General features: G+C 43.3%; 1 protein-coding gene across 1 annotated transcript; it reads left to right on the top strand.

Moving 5' to 3' along the window:
- Positions 1 to 1,388: 1,388 nt before the first annotated feature.
- Positions 1,389 to 8,073, top strand: dlk1 (delta like non-canonical Notch ligand 1; the record flags this gene model as incomplete). Its single annotated transcript, XM_080512412.1, has 6 exons — positions 1,389 to 1,486; positions 1,684 to 1,819; positions 1,950 to 2,013; positions 2,546 to 2,676; positions 3,345 to 3,486; positions 7,305 to 8,073. Exons 2-6 carry the CDS (start codon positions 1,768 to 1,770, stop codon positions 8,071 to 8,073), a joined length of 1,158 nt encoding a protein of 385 aa, XP_080368538.1. The 5' UTR covers positions 1,389 to 1,486; positions 1,684 to 1,767.
- Between the last annotated feature and the right edge of the window lie 7,328 nt (positions 8,074 to 15,401).

Genomic DNA, 15,401 nt, shown 5'->3' with positions numbered 1-15,401 from the left:
AACTGTGTGTCAAATGAGGAAAATAACACATTTGGATCATTTCTTTTGTTTGATGAATAAATGTTTCTTGATGGTATGTACACACACACACACACACATCACAAATAACAGTATACAATAGTTAAAGGGCAAGTGCAAATTACTATGGACACGATATAAAAGATAGAAATGCTCATTCTGTGAGGCAGACTGGAATGAAGTGCAAGAGAATTTCAAGGTACATATGTTCACTGTAAAACCTTGAAAAACAACAACACTGATTAATCAACCCTTGCTCTTGATGAGTAACAAAGAACAGAAATGATTTAGGAAAATGGATTATAACACTCACTTTATATGTGAAGGTGACCTCACTAATGTAGTGGGCTATTGGAAGTGGTTTGGAATATTACTGGACATAGATAGATAGATAGACAGATAGATAGATAGATAGATAGATAGATAGATAGATAGATAGATAGATAGATAGATAGATAGATAGATAGATAGATAGATAGATAGATAGATAGATAGATAGATAGATAGATAGATAGATAGATAGATAGATAGATAGATAGATAGATAGATAGATAGATAGATAGATAGATAGATAGATAGATAGATAGATAGATAGATAGATAGATAGATAGATAGATGTACATAAATAACTCTGGGTATGAAAGACTGATGGTTGAGGAGAGGAAGGGGTGCATCATTATATATTTCCTGGAAATGCCAGGCCATTATTTATTTACTTACGTATTTGTTACTTATTTTTTGCTCTGTTAAGTTTGTTTGTCTGTGTTTTTATTTTGTGTTTCTTCTTTTATCGTTGTTCCCACATGTCAGAAATAAACTTATCAAATCAAATCAAATCAGTTTCTTGCTGCTTTTTTACTTGAAGTTTGAACTTTAAGTCAAGATCAGATCTTCTTTAAGGCTAATCTCTTCATGCATGCATTCATTCATTCACGCATCTCTCATGCATCCATCATCTATCTATCTCCAGCCATATCACACAGATCAGGGTCACTGGAGCTGGAGTGAATAGATAGATAGATAGATAGATAGATAGATAGATAGATAGATAGATAGATAGATAGATAGATAGATAGATAGATAGATAGATAGATAGATAGATAGATAGATAGATAGATAGATAGATAGATAGATAGATAGATAGATAGATAGATAGATCCGTGTGGTCTCGGGCTCCTTCATCGTGTGGGAGGAGCGAGCAGCGTGAAGCAGCAGCAGCGGTCCCATCACTCCTCCAGGTCCTCCTCGGACTCAGACCACCTCACACCTGAGTTCGGATTAATACGGTTGAGAGCCAGAAAAAAAACCCCAAAACAAACAAACAAAAAAAATGCCGCGAGGCATATTTGTAGACGCAGTGGAGGGACACTTCTTATTTGAACTTGACGCTCGCGTCTTGCGGGGAATGTGAGGCTTTTCTCCGCTGGTGCGTAATGGATACCTCTGGGGAAAGACGCGTGTGGTTCAGGTGCGTCACTTTATTCACCACGAGATGTTCAGCTTTGCACCGTGTGAGGATTTTTCTCTCCCGACAGAATTACGTTTTTTTTCTCCTTTCTCCTACGGTATCTGAGAATTAAAAGAATAGAAGCTCCGTTCATGGATTATTTCCTTTTCGCTAAAGGAACTTTAAAATTGTGATTTTTTTTGTTTTTTTTCCCGCAGATAAAATGTCGCTTCTCCCCAAAGAGGAGCTCTGTGTCCGTCTTTGCATTTCATAGGACAAAGAACGTCTTCCTGGAAATTATAATGCGTCTCACAGCCGTGGTCTTAATTCTGGGCGCGTCAAGCATCGTCAGAGGTAATTTCAGATTATGAATAGGAATTTAACTCATCTGTCAGCAGTTGGATGGATTTTTCTTGGCTCTGAATGTTTCATGTGATTGACGGTTTTTTTGTTTGTTTTTTTTCTGTTCCTTTCTGTCTCTCAGGTTGGGACTGCAGCGGGGGCTGCGACCAAGAGAACGTTTTTTGTGAGAAACCAGGAAAGTGCAGGTACGAAACGACCTGAGGTAGATGATGATGATGATGATGATGATGATGATGATGATGACGGCACCCTGGAGATTCCTGCAATCAGATGTCCATAAAGTGTTGGGCCAGTGAAACGTTTTCTGTCAAATAACTACAATCACAATCCAGCCAATATTTTGTGGAGCTGCATTGTGTCAAGTACACAGCCTAGTAGTCTTTTGTGTAAATTGCTGAACACTCAAGCTTGCTCACAGAGCTGGCCCCCCCATCTCTGCTAAAAGTTTCCGGAAATAATTCTTTTTTACTCTTGCTAGTATTTATTTTACAGCAGGAGTCATTTCAGGTTAGGGACCAAATCCCCCCCCCCCCCCCCCCCCCCAGTAAAAAGAGCAACATCTTAGAAAAAGACACAACCCTCCGATTGACCGATTTTGGCCCAAGAACACGCTGAACTTGACACATTGGTGGTGTATTAATAGTTCTGTATGGTTCTTCCTCCTCCTCCCCCTCTTCCTCCTCCTCCTCCTCCTCCTCCTCCTCCTCCTCCTCTCAGGTGTAAACCAGGCTGGCAGGGAGAGAACTGTGACCGGTGTGTGACGTTCCCCGGCTGCCTGCACGGCCGCTGTGAGAAGGCCTGGCAGTGTGTGTGCGAGGACGGCTGGGTAGGCAGCCTGTGTGACCGAGGTAAGGCTCATTACACCCCCCCCCCCCCCCCCCCCCTCTCCAGGCGGCCACTGCTATCTCCTCCTGCCCCCCACACCCCCAACATATGAGAGGTGATGGTGAGTCACATGTTGGTGGGCAGTGAAGCCTCTGGAGAATTCATTCAGCTTGATTATCAACCGGGACATCAAATCAAATCAAATCATAACACCAATGAAACATTAAGCCAGAAAAACGAGAAAAATGTCTTTTGTTTTTTGTTTTGTTTATTTCTTTCTATATAACACATAAACCACTTATCACAACCTTGTAATTCTACCCATTAGAAATAGTCACGTTTCCATTTCAGTATATGCTGTATTTAAAGCAAAGCTCTTGTGTAGTAATTCTGGTTACTGTCGCACCAGTGAACCTTATTTCATAAATAACACACGCCGAGCCTCAAGCAGAGCAGGAAACAAGAGGAGTATATTATAATGAATAATTTTATTTCAGCTGCTGGCTCAGTTTGACCTCCTCATTGTTGTGCGCGGTGAGCTGCTCGCTACGACGTGCTCAGTTCCGTTTTCTGTGGAGAAAGGTGAAGAGAAAGATAGAGCGAGAGGGAGAGAGAGAGAGAGGGAGAAAAATGGAGACAGAGAGTGAGATTTAAAAACAGCTTTTTTTTTTGCTCCCCCCCCCACACACAGACACTCGTCTGTGCTCTTCCAGCCCCTGTTCTCCTAATGCCACCTGCATAGACACCGGAGAGGGGGGCTACCTGTGCATCTGCCCCAGTGGCTCCACCGGAGAAAACTGCCACCTGGAGAAAGGACTGGACCTCGCAAAAGGGTGAGTTTCTATTGAAACACTCTTAATTACAGCCTCGTCGGCTTTTATTTGCCACTGGCGACAATAATCGATGGATGATGTCTGTCGGCTTGTCGAGTCTTTCCATCCAGCTGTGAGAGAAAGAGAGCATGCAGAAATCATTGAAGGCTGCCGTCACGTTGACGCCGCCTTGACAACTTTCAGACAATTTGTTAGAATGAGCCTTTTCCACTGAATCAACGGTAGGAACACTGTTGGATAGACTCACACAGTCAAACCTGAGGTTCCAGGAGGAGGAACAGTGGTTTCTCAGCAGGCCGGCTGGTTGTGCAGGTTTATGTTAAGAGGGCTCCTTCGTACTGTCGCAGGCCGGCGTGCACCTGAGCAGCATCGTAAATGCATCCTCTCCTCACACGCCGCAGCTTCTCAAGCCAAGACCCGACAGAGCAGTACTGAAGTTAACAGGAAGCATGTGGAGTGTAAGTGAGTTTTTCTCACAGACCGAGCACACAAAGGTGGATGTGATAGAACCGTCTCGCTTCACTGGGAAATGTAGCTGCATTTCTTACCCACTTAATGCCTCATCACATGCAGTAACTTCTCCAAACCTCTCCTTTTCTTCTCTCTTTCCTTGGCTCATGGTACTGAGGAATATATTAAATACGTTTTCTTTTTAAGCGTCTCACTATATCAGTTTGCTTTGGTCTTTCCTTCACTCGTTGCACCCAGTTGAAGCACCACATTAAACTGATTGACACTGCATCCAAAGAGCACTGATGACATATGTGAGACTTTGGTCAGGTTGACAATTTCCATCATATTTTTTTGCGTATGAATGTGGTCAAATTGAAATATCCTTTCACACCAAATGCTGTAATATTCCTTTTTTTTATTCTTTGCATGAATGAAGTGCTAATTAAAAAAAAAAACACGTTTTCACAGTGTCATTGCTCACTGATGGATTTGGTCCAAACTGTGTCGCAGGTTTTTTTTTCCCTCCATCATCTGAGACTCAGGACAGTCGGTTTGAAATGATATGATAAATAATTCATTGAAGTCTCATCCAGTGTTTGAATAGACTGGATCAACCGTGCACATGTGACACAGAGACGGCAGGCAGGCTTCAGCTGTTGAGATAAACAACAGTCACGTAAGTGGAGGATAAAATCACGAGGAGACGCCAATAAAACACATGCTATCACTGAGATATAGTAAACGCCAAGGAAGAAAAAAAAAGGGAGAAAAAGAGCATTTGCATGATGAAGTGTTGCCTCTTGTGCGAAAGATCCTCTCCAGGCTGCAGGAGCTCTTGTTTCCAAGTCAACCGACTGGAGGAGGTCTGATTTACACAAGTCCTCAGAAGAGGCAGCACGAGATGCACAAGCAACATTTTGTCAAATGGCAGTCCTCATCAGGCCTCGTTTAGCGACAGACACAAAGCATGCGAGGGTGAAGAGGTGGAATGAGTGTCGCAGGCTGAGGGAGGAATTCTTAACAGTATGCTTTTGTTAGTTTGCTTTGTGAATCCTCAATGGGGTGACTGTGTGATGGAAGGATGGTGCATCAGCACCAGTGACCTGCAGTCACTAGCAGCGGGGGAGGCAGAGCCTCATGCGTCATCATGGAAACAATAAAATATGAGCAATCACAGATTTCTGACCTCCGCCAAAGGGAGGCATGGACACAGGAGAACGACAGCCTTTATTCAAAATGATATATTGCAAAATGACATTTTTCTTATTTAAACAATTATTTTAGATTTCGGATCACCACCAAACTTTAATGGATTCTTCCCGTTGATCAAAATTACACACGCGTACCAATTTTCATGAAGATTCGCTCATTAGTTTTTGAGCAATCTCATTAACCGACAGACAAATAAACAAATATAAAAAGTTACATCCATCAAATGGTTTGGACCAGAAATTCATTTTCCATTCAAACCATTTTGATTTGCTCCTCTAAATTAAAAAATTGCTAAATCTTTAGACTGGAGTTCTTCTGCCTCATGTTGGGGAGAGATTGTGTGTCCAGAGGAAGAAGCTGTGCGCTTTCCATGTAGGATTATATATATTATATATCCAAGATGAAACTATTTCCTCCAGTAACCTGAGCTTTCAATCACAATAATTAAAGGGTTGAAGGGTTTTCCCCAGAAGCATCTGCAGATGAACTTCATTTATAAGTAATTATTTACAATTTGGATGTTGCCTGTAGGTCTGCTGTTCATTGACTTTTCTTTTTCAATATCTTTCAACTATTTTCATCACTTTTGGTTTCTTTCTTCCTCGTGTCTTGGTGAGTTTTACTGCTTGGTCCAATATGTAGTTTTTTTTCTCCGACTCAGCAGTAAACGGACACTGGCCAACCTGTTTACAGGGATCAGTACAAGTTTGATGACATTTTAAGTCATCGGATCATTTGAAGTCATTAGAGGGCAAAACCTGCTTGAAATGTTCAGGTTCAGGTGCCGATGAGCCGTAATCAAATAAAATGAAACGTAAAATTAAGTGTTGTTCAGCCCTCTGTTCCTCTGGGAGAAATGACCTTCTGAGGCCTCCACGCCACTGGAAATGAGGCTTCCACACACCGCGGTGTCTGCAGTGTCCTCGTAAAGCGATTGTTGGAAGGAAACCGGCCGCCTGAAGCAATAACGTCCTGTCTGCTGTCACTTTACTGACAAAATGGAGCTCTTGGGAGTCTTTGTCCTGCCAATCAGGAATCTAAAGGACTCTGAGGGATCAGCCAGCCGGCGGATCCCTCCTCTGTCCGTTGTTTGTTCTCCTCTGCTCTTCGTATCCACTCCAATCACACACGCCTCAAATTCAATATCCTACGGTGGGTCAATGAAAGAGCTTTGTCAGCTCCCCTCCAGCTTCTCACACTGTAATCCTCCCAGTGATTCTCACTGTTCCACAGCCGTTGTTCTCCGGACTCACTGAGTGTTACGACTTGTGTAATTACTGTTAGAGATATTGATGGGCTTTTCCCTGTGCCGAGCCGATAGCCTGACGTTTCCTCCATTTGTCTCCATGGCTACAGATTTTTTTTAATTAAGCAGAAAATGAACTGTAGTGGTTTTCATTAGTCGGGAAGAAAAAACTGAAATCAATCTCCTCACGTCCGTCAACATCACCCTTGAAGGAGTCTGTGTCTCAATCAATGTCATTATTCACAAGTTTTCACCTGAATTATGGACAATAGATGCTTTTTTGTAAAAAACTCAGTTTCATCTAGATGTGCAATCAATAACCATGTATTCCAGGACACCCCTAGTTTATTAATTAACATAACTTAGATAATACAAGTAGCACACCTCTTCAAAACGAAACCTTTTTAAAATGCACTCCTTATCCAGCTCTTAAACTGTATCATGTTTTTACTCTTTCGTGTTTTCTTTTAGATAATGTCTTAAAAGAATATTTGAAATGACTGTTTCTTTATTATTGTGACCCCCCCCCCCATTTTGTCCATAGATCATTTCTGAGTGTTTGATGGAAATAAGTAACTGTTCTGAATGCTTGTGGCTTCACTTGTAAACCACCAGATGAGGCGCAGAAGTTTAAATCCCCTCGGTCTGCTGTGACTTTACTGCTCCTGGATCATTCTTCCAAAAAAAAAAAGCACATCTTCTAGAATAATAAAGAAAGTCACTTGAGTTTGTGTTGTTTCTTTCAGAAGACGGTTTAATCTTCTCAAATGATTATTCAGGCCTCCCATCAGCTCTACTAAATAATTCACAGTCGCTGCCCTGTTTGAATGCTCGACTGTTAAAAATTGTGTTCTCTAAAGTCAACCTGTATTGAGATAAACTTGACATTGCTGCTCTTGTCCTCCAGATCCCCCTGTCAGAACGGAGGAACGTACGCCGACGCCGACGGCCCTTCCTGTTTGTGTCCCCCCGAGTTTTCCGGCGTCTCCTGCGAGATCGTCTCTGACAGCTGCCGGCCGGACCCCTGCCTCAACGGCGGAAACTGCACGAACCACGGCTTGGCTTTCATCTGCGTCTGCCCGCGCGGCTTCACTGGCTTCACTTGCAATGACACCAGCAGCCTGTCCGCCTGCGCCGGCCGGCCCTGCGCCGCCGGGGGCGCCTGTGTGAGTCAACCCGACGGGACGTTTCGCTGCGTTTGCCAGAAGGGGTTCACGGGCCCCACGTGCTCCCCGCAGAACGGGCCCCCCCGGAGCAGGCCGAGGGCCGGCCGGCCGGAGCACCGGGTGTTCGCCATGAGCCCGCAGCATTACTCCCTCCCCGCCCACGCCTTCCACAAGCTCCTTAGGCCGGCCGAGAGAGACCTGCTCAAGATCACCCTGAAGGAGACGGTGCACTCGCCCGGCGTCCTGGTCACCCGCGCTCAGCTGGTGTGTTTCGGCATGCTGGCCCTGCTCACCTGCCTCATCATCCTGGGCACCACGGCCATTGTGTTCTTTGGCCGCTGCGAGACGTGGCTGTCCAACGCCAAGTACAGCCAGCTCGTCCGGAAGCAGAGGGACCACCTGCTGAGGGGAAGCGGAGGCAGCCGGGAGGAGCCGGAGCACTCGGTGCACATCATCCTGCCAGAAAAGATTCGACTCAGCAGCTTTGGGAGACACTACACCTCCATCTGATCCCGTGGCCCCTCCCGGCGCGGAGACGGCTGTGTCTAAATATAACAACATGGACCTCTTGGACTGTTTGAAAGATGCTGGAATATTTTGAATGTAGCGTTTACCGGACCTCAAGGACGAGCAGGACGTCGGATTGTAAATCTAGTCTCAACCTCACAAACACACTTTCCCCACAATGCACTTTGAGGAACATTTGCAAGATGTCATTATGCGACATGTCTTAGTCTCGTGTTTCAACATAAACGTACCTCTCGGTCATTGAGTAGGGATTATTGTTGGAAACATTGAAGAGTGCCACTTTTATTGCCAGACTTTTTACTTGTTCGGAAAAGCAAAGTCAATTTTAACATCAGGTCAGAAGATGTTTTTCACATCAGATTGAAAAAATGTGGTTCATAGATTCTAAACTCTTTTTTTCTACAGTCGAATATAATGATGTGACTGGAATTGCTGATGAAACAAATTACTCTGATTGAAACGTATCTAGACCCCAAAAGAAAACGCAACGTAATCAAGACAATTCATGAAATAAACTCATTAGTTCATTAATAGTATAAACCATCTGCTGACAACATGCAGTGAGTTTCTGTGTGTTAAAGAAAACATATTGTGTTGGTACAGTGCAGGTAGAATATGGAGGTTAAAACTAATTTTCATAGAATTGTCTTAAATGTCAAGCAAAATGCTCTTCGGTTGTGTTGCTTGATTCCTCTGGTGGTGTCGCCATTCTACTGTTGCTTTAAAAACTATAAACGGAGATGTCAAGTCAAATATGAATACTTTTTTTAGAGGCTAATTATTTTCTATCTTTGGTCAGATTGTTTTAATCATGTAGCACAAATTGTTATTCATCATTCAGTGGGCTGGTCAGTGTGAGATATTGCAGGGATTTCACCTTCGAGACATGAACTCCGTGCTGGCAGATTTTCACAAGTGTTGTTGGTTATTTACCAGCATGAGACGACTACACACTTCCACCTGGGTGGAAATATTGTGCTCATAACATATCGAGATGACAGTTTTTGACTTGTAATGTGAGCAGAGGCTCGGGGCATGTCATCCTAATCAGTATTTATTCTCAGCTTATTGTTGTGTTTTAACAAGACAATGTTTTGGTGTCTGCTTTTAATAAAATCAATAAATGCAAAGTTTGCCTGACAGAGACCTCCAGTGACACATGGAGTTAGTTTCACCTTTCTTGTCAGCGTTCTGAAACCTTGAGGACCAAAACAGGCATTTTTAACATCCATCCATCTTCTATCATCCTGGTCAGGGTCACAGGGCGTTTGGATCAATCCCGGGACCGGGTCAACTTCAATTCAACTTTATTTAAATAGCATCAAATGCAACACAGTAATTTCTCGGTGCTTTTCACAGAGGAAAACACAACAAATCCACATGAGCGACTGTGGAAAGTTCCTCTAACGCCCTCTAAGGAAGAAACCTTTGCAGAACCAGGCTCACAGGTGGTGATCGGTCAGGACAGTGAGGACGGGTTCACCTGGACAGGTGGGGACTGGCTGCACATCATGCAGCACATGCATTTTTACCACTGTACATCAAACACTATTCATCCTGCCGCAAAACACACAAATTAATCTAAGGCAGCTCATAAGCTTGTTTGTGTTTTGTTTAGATATGTATGCAAACAATGTATTTATGAAGTTTAATATCTACAATTTTAAGACATTTCAGAAAATGTTTAGCTTCATTATTGTTATGATGATGATGATGATGGTTTTAACTGTTTCAGATCTTTTTTGTAGTGTTGAATAAAGTAACTGCAGGGGGGTAAAAACTGTTTTTGAATCTGGTTCTTCTTGTTTTTACCACACAGACGCACACAGAGGGAGGAGACTCGGCACATTTTACTGGATTTATTTCATCATCATTCTTCAGGCACACCTGTGCCTCATCAATAGCTGATTGGCTTCCTACCCTCTCCCAGCAGGGAGAGGTAAGAGGGAGGATTCAGAGTGTGTGTGTGTGTGTGTGTGTGTGTGTGTGTGTGTATGTGTGTGTGTGTGTGTGTGTGTGTGTGTGTGTGTGTGTGTGTGTGTGTGTGTGTGTGTGTGTGTGTGTGTGTGTGTGTGTGTGTGTGTGTGTGTGTGTGTCTCCCCTGTACAAAGAGACTAAATATGCCTCAGCTGAAGTGAGATGCAGTGTAGATAGATAGATAGATAGATAGATAGATAGATAGATAGATATAGATAGATAGATATAGATAGATAGATAGACAGATAGATAGATAGATAGATAGACAGATAGATAGATAGATAGATAGATAGATAGATAGATAGATAGATAGATAGATAGATAGATAGATAGATATAAATAACTCTGGGTATGAAAGACTGATGGTTGAGGAGAGGAAGGGGTGCAATATCATTATATACTTCCTGGAAATGCCAGGCCATTATTTATTTAGTTACCTATTTGTTACTTATTTTTTGCTGTGTTAAGTTTGTTTGTCTGTGTTTTTATTTTGTGTTTCTTCTTTTATTGTTGTTCCCACATGTCAGAAATAAACTTATCAAATCAAATCAAATCAGTTTCTTGCTGCTTTTTTACTTGAAGCTTGAACTTTAAGTCAAGATCAGATCTTCTTTAAGGCTAATCTCTTCATACATGCATTCATTCATTCATTCACGCATCTCTCATGCATCCATCATCTATCTATCTCCAGCCATGTCACACAGATCAGGGTCACTGAAGCTGGAGTCTTTTCCAGTTGATGTAGATGAATAACAAATCCAGGACGGGTGTTTCATTCCATGTCGAATTTAGCGCAGACAAGTTGAATTAGTACATCATAAACTTTACTGTGTGAAAAAGCAACTGATGCAAACCTGAATCATGTCTGTTATGAACATCAGTGCTCTTCAGTGAAGCTGCAGCAAACCTCACCTGAGACATGAACTACATCTGGAAAAGGGAAAACTCGTGAAAAGCCGCAGGCCCTGATTTGTCCTTCATGAGGGCAGCTCACTGCTGCTGTACCGGCCTGCTGTCCTCAGACACACAGAGACAGAGAGCAGCAGTCTCTGTCTCCATCCTGTGGTTGAGTGAGGCTTTACGTGTATCAGAAAGAGGAAACGACTTCCCTTCGCCTTTTTCTTTCCGTGACTATTATTTGGTGGTTTCACATTATATGGAGTATTTGAGAGTATTATTATTAGTAGTGTTTCTTCTGCCTCATGTTTCATCTGTGTTTGAGAATGATCACGCAGCATTTAACATCTTCAAATATCAGACTTATTGATCCACGTGATCATAAACAGCCAAGATGCAGTGGTAGAGAGGTTTCTTTAGTGGAACATTACTGCTGAATCAGCAGCTCCATGTTCATATGTCATAGTTTCATCTTCAAATGATGCAGAGCGCTGGATAGAACTGATTGATTATCAATTGTGACAAAGTGTGTAAACATCAGTGTAATTTCAGAGTAAACACATAAATAGAGCCGTGAGTAAAGCTGCAGTGTCGGGAGCAACACTGACTGTCTGTCTCCAGTCGATGGGGACGTCTGTTCTGTTCCAGCGGCTTTTATTAGGATTTACAGCGATGAGGTACAAATACACTGAACTGTATGAACACGGGAACAAAGTGAGTCTCTGGGAAAGTCTCATGTAAAAAACAAACTGCAATAGAGGTGATTTACCAATGGGCTACATTTGAAAAAAAGTAATTATTGATTTTAAATGTCTTATACATACGTGATACAGTTTAGTATATTTTTACGTGGTGGCTGTAAATCCTGAAAAAAGCCGCTCGCGGTCCGGTCATGCTCTTGGGATGCAGAAGACAGATGACCTCCACCTCCAGTGACGAGATAAAATACAAAGTCCACTAAGGCTTTATACCAGTCCCTGTTCAAATATTTAATTTGTATATTTAATAAGCGGATAAAACTGAACTTAATCAGTCTGCTGTGTCTCCACCTAAATGTCTTCTTCCCTCTACGACTCTCCGACACACTGGAGTCACAACCATGGAGGCTGTTTTTTGCATCCAGCAGTGAGCTCAGGTGCTGGCCTCCACGATGTCACTCACCTCTGGCCTCCACCTTCACATCAGATTCTCCTTCTCCATCTCTACAGTCACTGATCTCTCTGTGACTCTCACACTATTTCCAGCGGTGACGACGTGCTGCCCATCGCTTGTTTTTCTTTTATTAGTGATTCCACTACTGTGACACCAGATAATATAATTTTCCTGACCTCCACCTCCACCATCACTTTCTCTCTCTCTGTTAAATTCCTTTTCTTCGTCTCTTCTGTCAGGATTTAGCGCCAAATGCCGGCGATCAACAGGCTGAATGAGATGCAAAAACATTGACGAGGCTCTTTGCGTCGACAATTTATGATAGAAAGTGGGCGTGTTGAGGAGGGAGATGAACTGTCAACCTTCTAGGTAGATTGTGATTTATAAAAGGAAAGTGCGTGCAGATGCGCGTAGTCAACTCAACTCAGCTTTATTTATAGAGCACTTTAAAAACAACACAGTTGGCCAAAGTGCTGTCCACCAAGCAGATAAAAAAATTAAAGAATAAATTAACAACACATAATAAAAAATGATGCAGGACAATAAAAACTATATAAAACAATAAAAATAATGAAAACTGTAAAAAAGCAATAAAAGTCAACCTCTCAGACTGAGTTGAAAGCCAAAGAGAAAAAGTGCATTTATAAAAGAGGTTTTAAAAACAGGAAGTGAGTCGGCCTGTGTGATGTGTAAATGAAGTTCTCTGATAAGAACGCCAGCTGTCCCTCAACATCTGGAAGGACACCTGTAATTTATCCTTCTTCCACTTTCTCTCACGTCTGGCAGCACGCGTAGCGTTATTAATCCATGACTCGGTTGTAGGTTTAGAGAGCCTCGTTTTTAATGGAGTCACAACATCTAAGATAGATCGACAGGAGGAGTCAAAGTGGGAGGATATCGTCTCGACATCTGAATTAAAGACCAGAATGTCAGTTGGCCTGGGACATGAGTAAAAGGCTGTGGAAAACTGCTTCATAGGGTAATAAATGTGGATATTAAAATCTCAACTATTAAACCTCTGTCATATTTAGGCAATTTTTCAGCCAAAAATATCAGCAAAGTCAGCAATAAAAGTCTTTGTTATATTAAGGCGGTCTGTATTTAAGAGTGCAGAGCGTCGGAAGGGCAGAGCCCAGCTCAAAGCTGGCAGAAGGAAAAAGAAATAATGCATTGTAAATATATTGTAAATACATTTAAATATAAAACACCTACTGATTGTCATGGAATAGACATGAAAACTGTTGAAATTATCATTGAGGGGATTTCAGAGCCACTAACAGTTTTCATTTCAAATAGGTACATTTCCAAATAAAATGAAAATAGCCAGAGTTGTAGCAGTGTAGAAGACCAGGGATTAATGGTGAACAAACAACTGGTCCACAAAACTGCCACCCTGGACAACTGGTCCTTGGAACCAAGAGCCAAGAACCAATTAGGTATAAAGAGAAACAACAGTCCATCATTACTTTAAGAACTGAAGGTCCGTCAATCCATAAAATTGCAAAAAAAACAACCCAAAAACAGGACTTTGTGTTCAAATAGCAGCTGAAAAACCAGAAATGAGGAAAAACAACAATGAGAAGAGGTTTGTATTGGCTAAGAAGCACAAGGAATGGACATCCGCCGACATTTTGGAAAAACTCTTTCGAAAGTGTTTTTGGTTTATAATAATAAACCAAATAACCCCCCCCCACACACACACACACACACACACTGGAATAAGTCCTTTAATGAGGGACAATACTAATTCAAATGAACAAACAAACAAACAAACAAGCAAAACCTCTAAGAAATCTTCCTGCCTTTTTGGATTGGGTGACAGGATCTAATGTCAGGCCTCCATCCCTCCTCCTCCTCTCTCCGTCTATAATGAGCGAGTTCCCTCCCCCCCCTCGGTAAGTCGCTCCTCCCGAGGGAGTGGGGGTGGGGGTGGGCGGTGGGAGGGTGACTCTCCTTTGTGCTGTGGTTGGAGCCTGGCTCCATCTGGCACTGACCCTGCAGATTAGGACGACAGTGCAGCAGGGATGAAAGAAGCTGCAGTCATCATGCGAAATGAGGAATTCTTTGTGGTAATCTTCACAATCTAAACGTAGTTTATTTTAGGACTGAAATCAGGGCTAAAAATGGCCCTCGGTCAGAGTAAAAAAAATAAAAACAAACCCAAAAAAAACAGCACTGTCTCTTTAAATCTTCCAGCATCCATTAGGATGAGAGGGAGGAAGTGTGGAAGTGGTACCCTGAAGTGACGTGATGCTCAACCAATGGGCGGCCTCCCTTGAGCCGTCTCCTCCTCTGCTGGCTGTGTGTGTGTGTATGTGTGTGTGTGAGAGTGTGTGTGTGTGTGAGTGTGCGTGTGTCGGCTGCTGGAGACTCAGGCTGCTGATGCTGCTGAAGCCGCTGCTGCTGGGCGGAGGGTCCAGGCTGTCCTCGCCTCACACCAGGTACAGTCCCAGTATCCGCTGGTTTATTTCGTGCTGAAGAGCTCGACTCAGTGTCTGCAGAGGCTCAGATGACAAGACGATCATGGAGGAGACTGGAGGTGGCTTTGTGTGATTCACCACACACTCCTCCGATGGTGCCGTCTCCACGGCTGGAAACAGGATGGGGTGTGTGTGGTGTGTATGTATGTGTGTGTGTGTACGTTAAAGGGTTTGAACATCAGATCCGCGTTGCATTGAGGGTTTAACAGTCCACGATGCTTTTAGCATCAGAGCGTTGCCATGTTTTTGTTACCTTCGGGTGATTTTTGGACATTCTTGAGAGCAAAGGAATATTTTCTCCCTGGAAATAATCCATTTCATGTGATGTGTGTGTGTGTGTGTGTGTGTGTGGGTGGAAGTGTTAGACGACGTCCACGCCTTCTACACACGGAGCTTTCATTTCCTCTCGTGGTGAAGGGATGAATAATAGAATCAGTGCGTTCCACTGTGTATTCTGAGTCATCTCTCTGTCCCCCTCAGACGTCTGCCGCTCTGCCTCTTTCCATTCATTCCAAACCTTGCGTGCGATCTTGTACTCACTTCCTGCTCTGATCCGAGGGTTTAACTCTCTGCCCGCTCAGACGATCATGCTCCACCTGAGCGTCACATGGGGCCGACACACGCCGCGCTCAGCGACGACGGGCAGAGATGCACGCTGCCGTTGATAAAGCCAAGGTGCAAAGGTGAGTCCCCGACCCCGACGGAGCCGGGCAGCTCCAGTCTACCCACGCGGTCCGTTTGTGAGGCTGCGCGTTCTGATGGCAGGACCCACCCGGACCTTGACGGGTTCGGAGCGAGGCAGCG

Source organism: Blennius ocellaris (assembly GCF_963422515.1).
Source record: "Blennius ocellaris genome assembly, chromosome: 17".
In the NCBI taxonomy this organism is placed as follows: domain Eukaryota; kingdom Metazoa; phylum Chordata; class Actinopteri; order Blenniiformes; family Blenniidae; genus Blennius; species Blennius ocellaris.
This window is presented reverse-complemented; position numbering and strand designations above follow the sequence as displayed.